The sequence below is a fragment of the Ascidiella aspersa genome, chromosome 5 (genome assembly GCF_963924565.1).
Source record: "Ascidiella aspersa chromosome 5, kaAscAspe10.2, whole genome shotgun sequence".
NCBI classification, from domain to species: Eukaryota; Metazoa; Chordata; class Ascidiacea; order Phlebobranchia; family Ascidiidae; genus Ascidiella; species Ascidiella aspersa.
In genome coordinates this window covers 19,326,515-19,332,353 of record NC_139451.1, presented here as the reverse complement: position 1 = coordinate 19,332,353, position 5,839 = coordinate 19,326,515, and the positions used below count along the sequence as shown (strand labels likewise).

The 5,839-nt window shown below is 37.9% G+C and overlaps 1 protein-coding gene across 2 annotated transcripts; it reads left to right on the top strand.

The window, feature by feature from the left end:
• On the top strand, positions 1-5,578 carry LOC146145243 (uncharacterized). 2 transcript variants are annotated; one of them, XM_083389924.1, is made up of 8 exons: positions 1-43; positions 2,111-2,286; positions 2,736-2,906; positions 3,386-3,445; positions 3,722-3,823; positions 3,934-4,098; positions 4,557-4,653; positions 4,830-5,578. In XM_083389924.1, the coding sequence occupies exons 2-8, from the start codon at positions 2,161-2,163 to the stop codon at positions 5,078-5,080; spliced, it is 972 nt and encodes a 323-aa protein (XP_083246050.1). In that variant the 5' UTR covers positions 1-43; positions 2,111-2,160; the 3' UTR covers positions 5,081-5,578. The 2 variants fall into 2 exon arrangements, with proteins under 2 accessions (XP_083246050.1, XP_083246049.1); XM_083389923.1 differs by having other exon boundaries at positions 4,827-5,578.
• Positions 5,579-5,839: the final 261 nt, after the last annotated feature.

Genomic DNA, 5,839 nt, shown 5'->3' with positions numbered 1-5,839 from the left:
AACCGAACTGCGTATACTGGGCGTCTTGAATGGATAGGCCACGGTGAGTGAATTTGTTTTTTTTTCTTTGTTTCGATAGGTAGCTGACAACAAGTAGTATCCAGGTAACTCGTGTTTAGCCTACCAACAAAACTTAATACGTTATGGTTTTTGATAAATGTGATTGGTTTAATTTAGTATTTCCAGCTGCGTATAAGGTACTTTTGCGAAACAACTCACCCGGAACAACGTATTTAAGCCTTCGCAAAAATTGTTATTGTGTGCCGTGTAGCTTCAGGTTATGTTTACGTATCAGTCAATTCTTGGAACTGCAATAAACTGGTGTCTGTTTAACCTAACAACTTGTACAAAACTGTGTTTTCACACAACAAGGATAGGTTATTTAGGCTACAGTTTAAGTGAATTGGACTAAGATGCTTAATATGAATGTTTTAAGGCTGTTATTCTGAAAAGTGTGTTGCTTGTTTTTTGCCATTCAAGAACAATAAACAGCAAACATACTGTAGTACGTTCGAGGAAATGGTACAATGTTTGTCAGGCATGCCTGCCATAGTAAGTGGCTCATATTACAGTGTTGTAACTGCACAAAATTAGCAACAGGTCTGTGGCAGTATTAGCAAAATGTGAAAGAGTGTGCCTTTAATAAATTCGCGTTGAAAGAGTAAAACTTAGCTATGTGTTGCGCAGGGGCTAGACCAGCGGTTCTCAACCAGTGGGCCATGGCTCACTGGTTGGCCATAAGAACATTTGAGGTTGGCCACAGACCAATTTAAAAACGCTAGATTTAGTTTAATTTGTGTCACTATATTTAATTTTACATGAATAATGGCTTGGGGAGGAATTAAAAAGTAATGTAAATTTATTGTTCAGCCGCAAGTATCTCACTAATGCACGGTTGAATAAATAATCTGTTTTGAAAAATGTTCTTCTGTGTTTTGTTCTCAACTCAACCTATTTTACAGTTTTTTCTTTCATAAAAATTTATTGGGCCACATAATTTTTTTGCAACGTAAATGGGCCAGGAAAGAAAAAAGGTTGAGAACCACTGGGCTCCGTGTTGCGCAATTTATTAGTGTTATTGTTACTTCGTCGTCCTGCTTCACGCTGATATCGAATGAAATGTATGCTTTTGGCGAACACTGTGCCTTTCTGTTTAGTTATCTACCTCTTAGTTTACATCAGGGGTTCTTAACCTTTTTTGTATGTTTTACCCTTTTAGCAAAGATGAATATCAGATTTACCACGATATATTAGGTGCTAATTTATTAAAAAAACGAAAGTAACAAATTACATCAGTTATATTCAATGCCACAACTGCCCTTGATTTTTGGCAACGACAAATGAAGTAACTAAGATACAAGGATGTTGCCAATAAACTGAAAATCATTAATTAGCGAAACAAAACGTTACCGACACTAGATAAAGAATCACAATAGGCTACCCTGTTAGCTTAGAATTAGCAGTTGTTCGAGCTAGGAAAGTAGGCTACCATATACAGCTTGCACAATTTTCTGTTCCGTCAAAAGCTCATTTACCCCTTAAAACGAGAAATTTTACCCCCTAGGGTAAATTTACCCCAGGTTAAGTAAGGCCGGTTTACATAGTTACGCAGAACTCAAGCATCAATTGCTTGACGTCATTTCCGATCACATGGCGTCGCGTTATTACTCAAAATGCTGTCTCTAAAGCTTTGCGTTAGTAATATTAAATTTAGGAGTGATAAGGAGCATGTCAATTTGCAAACGAATGTATGTGTTTTTGCAGTCTGTTCGTCGGTTTTAGAATCATTTAAAAGGCCAAACATTTTTTACGGCGAAATCCTGGAGAAAATATACAATAGCCAGAAGAGCAGTCTACAAAAGCCAACAGTTTATAAAATAGCATATGTCCGCAATTCGAAACAATGTGACAAGAAAATGAGCCATGTTATTACCCTCAGATTAACCCAGTTGTTCTCAACCTGTCATAAGTGATTGCCCCCTGTCAAGGACTTGCAACACTTTTTATCCAAGGGGACGATGGCCACGGTTGAGAAACACTGATTTGGACGTTAATTTTTTGAAGCGAAGTACTAAGGGATTTATTTGCTTAAATTTACTTGTTTTTATAGGACTATACTAAAGGATTGTATGTTTGCCTAATACTAAAGTTTGCAAAACAATGCAAAGCCCCAGCGCTATGCCCTCTCAGGGCGTTGTTCTTCAAGTTCCCCAGGCCATGAACACGGGCGGAGAAACAACAGACCAAAAAGTTAAAAGGTTCAAGCGAATAATGAGAGGTCTTGGGGTGAGTACCCTTTAAAGAAGTCGAAAATCTGTCGATCATTGATGCTCGCATGGCAGGCTAGAAGAACAACTAGCCTGCAGTGAGGTTCGAACAAACGACTTCCGACCTTACCGGGAAAGTCGCTCTACCAACTGAGCTAAACAGGCTCAAAGAGGACTCGAGTAACAGCCATACGCCAATGCTTTACACCTATGTGTTTAACATGTAACTCCTATGTGTGGGTATCTTTCATTGTATTTTAAAATCGGTTTAAAATGCGCAGCCGTTGCAGCAAATTCGTTGCCAATTTCAATAGCGACACTTATTAAAATCTTCGTTGCCAAACGATGTTTTACATGTTTTCAAGAAGCCCTCACTTCCATAATACACAGCTAACATAGTCCTGTCACAGACTTATGCCTGCAATTTGCATACATGTTAACCAGAGGATTAAACCGTTAAGTTTATAGTTCGCCGAATTGGTGATCGGTATTATTTGCTGCGTTCTCGGCATCGCTATTCTTTCTCACGCCTTCGGGGTTGATCATCTCAGAAAGTCCTTCTCTTACTCTTCAAACAGCAATAGATACGTCAGCACTGATCGCTTTAACATAGGAGAGGGTCTGTGGTGCGGCTTGTGGGTAAGTAAAAAATTAATGTACTGGTATTTGAACTGTGATAAATGCAACAGGAGAGAAATGTAAAGCTAGTTATCTTGAGGCACGCGAGCCAAATGCGGCACTCGACTTAATAAAAAATGACACGCAAGCCCCCCAAAATACAGCCAATTGTCATTGTTTATTCACAATACAAAACAATCCCAGTAATTACGACAACAAACAATTACTTCTGATATTACAACATTATACTCTTTTATTTTTTGTATAATAGCGCTTTTAATATTAGAAAAAAATGGTTGCTAAACCGTGGCACGGGAAAAAATTATAAGATCAAAATTGGCACGTCGGCATGTTTGAGTTGGACACCCCTGAACTATATAAGTGACATTAAATTTGCTCAGTAACCTCAGTAACAAGTTATCTCAAGAAGCAAAATTAGCAAAACATTTAAAGTTAGAAGGTAGTTATTTTATTTTACCAAAAATACATATTTTTCGAAGGTTGTTGTTGCTGGCTCACTAGGCATCGCCTGTGGAAAGAAGACTGTCACCCCTTGCTTGGTAACGTATACAAGTTACAACACCATGCCCATTGGCCATTGCCTTGGCAATCCAAAAAACGCTTGTCATACTTTTCTAATTATTTTTTTCGAAAAATATAAGTTATTTCTTCTCTAACGTTAATTAAGTATGACTATAAAAAAATACCGCGATAAACAATAAACTTTCGTGGAAATGTAAATTTTTATTTTTTGTATTTTAAAATACGAAAATGTTTTATTAAACTATATCAACACCCCTGAATTGTAACTTCAATAAGTCTAGCTTTTGTTATAGTTAAACTCCAATTTGGCGTTTTCAATATTGGGAGCTTTCTTCTCGGTAACTCTGTTTTCAACTGCAATTCCAATGTCTGTCATTTACGCCGATCCATATAAGGTATACTTGGTTTATGCTTTTTGATCTTTAGAGTTACCTCTAGTTGAGTCGCATGTAGTGATTTCTCAAAATATTATATCTAACATGCTTATCGTTTGTCACCTTAACAGCAATACAACTACGGTGTTGGAATCCAGGCCACCCTCGCTGTGCTTGGCTTCATTACTTTCATAATTTGTATTGTAAGTGCCAGCTACTGCTGTTGTGCCGCGTCAGTGTTAGGAGCCAACGGATGTTGTGGTGGATGCTGCAGTGGCTGCTGCGGTGGAAATCAGGCAAGTTTAACTGACACTTGAACATTTTGTTTGTTTTTTCTGCTGTTAAATGTGAGTATCTTAACGAAAAAACAACAAGAATAATTTCACGCAATCCAAATGCCCGCCTAAGCTGTACGTTTTTGGCATTATTAGGCTAGTACCGAATTTTAGACAGTGCCAATGGAACAAAAAATTCTAGTTCTACCGCGGCACCTCTAACATGGTCTCGCGACACCGGTTACGGAGCACTTATCTAAAAGCAACTTTGAGAAAGTATTTGGAAGTACAGTTTGACGCTTATTTCAGCGGGCGGTTTTAAATTTCTTAATGGCTCTTGAAAAGCAGTAGGTTGGAATATATCTTGTCTCGAACAAGCAGATATTGAAATAATGTCATTAGAGTGAAAAGACATACTACATTAAACTGCGCTATGTAACAAACCACACAGTTAACACAATCTTTACTATGTTAAACAGGCGGCCCGTGGCGGTCAGCAGGTGGTATACGTTATGGCAAATCCAATGTCTTCCATGCAAACTACTGGGGTTCATTCAAGCCCAATCATGATGCAAAGTAAGCAAACAAATCAAAGTATACAAAAGTATGAAAGCAAAACATAGAATTCAAATAGACCAATTAGCAACTTATAGTAATTATATTTGACCTGGTTTGGACCGTAAATGTAAAGTAAATCAGTTTGATGTTGTCGCAAAACCATTTGCAGCATGCTTTTATTTCGTTATCAGCAGGCGTCCAAGCATTTCCGGTGGCAACTGTGCAGATGCCAAACGTGCAACAATACTCTGGAGTGAGTCAGCCCCAATACGTAGGCACAACGTCACATCAGCATCCGATTAATCCTCAACAAATTCCGAGCACTCAACAACAGACAGATCAAGAGAATCTTGCCACAGCAGCAGCAGTGGCGAAACAGCGCGAGGCAGCTCATCCTCTGTTAGAAACGGGGAATACGTCGTCTCCCCCTTCATACGAGATATAAAAAGCCGCCATGTAAAAAGCGTACAATTTTCTCAACTGTGTCGCACTGATTGTTTTTTAAACATCACTTGCGTTTTGAATTGAATTGCTATTTTATAACTCCCTCTAAGTGTGAAAAATAATTTGAAGGACGGCGGAGTTTCAACTCGTGCGACTCAAAAAATCAAATTTAGTCCTTTATCTCGTGAGCTTAAATTACTTTCAAGCTTCCTTTGTGCACATTGTTTTGTACTATGCAAAAACTAGTATATAGATAAAAAAGCAATGCTGTGTGTTACCAAACTGCATCAAATGTAAAATAATCCCGTTTGAAAATGCAAATAGTTTTAGGCTAAATCCGCTTTAATGAAAGCAGTATTTACCAGTTTATTAACTTGGTTAATTAGTGCAAACAGGGTGCAGTTGACTCGATGTACCTTACGGTCTTCCGCTGCATCCTGCAACAAACGACTGTAAATTTCTGTCTGAATTTGTACTGCGTTCTAGTTGTTCCGGTTCCAAAAAAATAAAATCGATCTATATGATTACTGGCTTTCTTCGTGTGATATAAATCGATTGCAACTTCAATAAGCGCAATAGTTATATTTTGCGGGCGCTAGCCTGCTGTCACATCGAAAAGATGCAAGACAAATAATTCTAAGAAGCGTGGCAATGAAAGTTTTAACTAAGTTGTCAAAAATTATAATTTAAATAAGCCTGTTTTACCTAAAGTATTGAACTAATTTTCGCAAAGCTCGATAAATTACAGTTGCATTGTTAA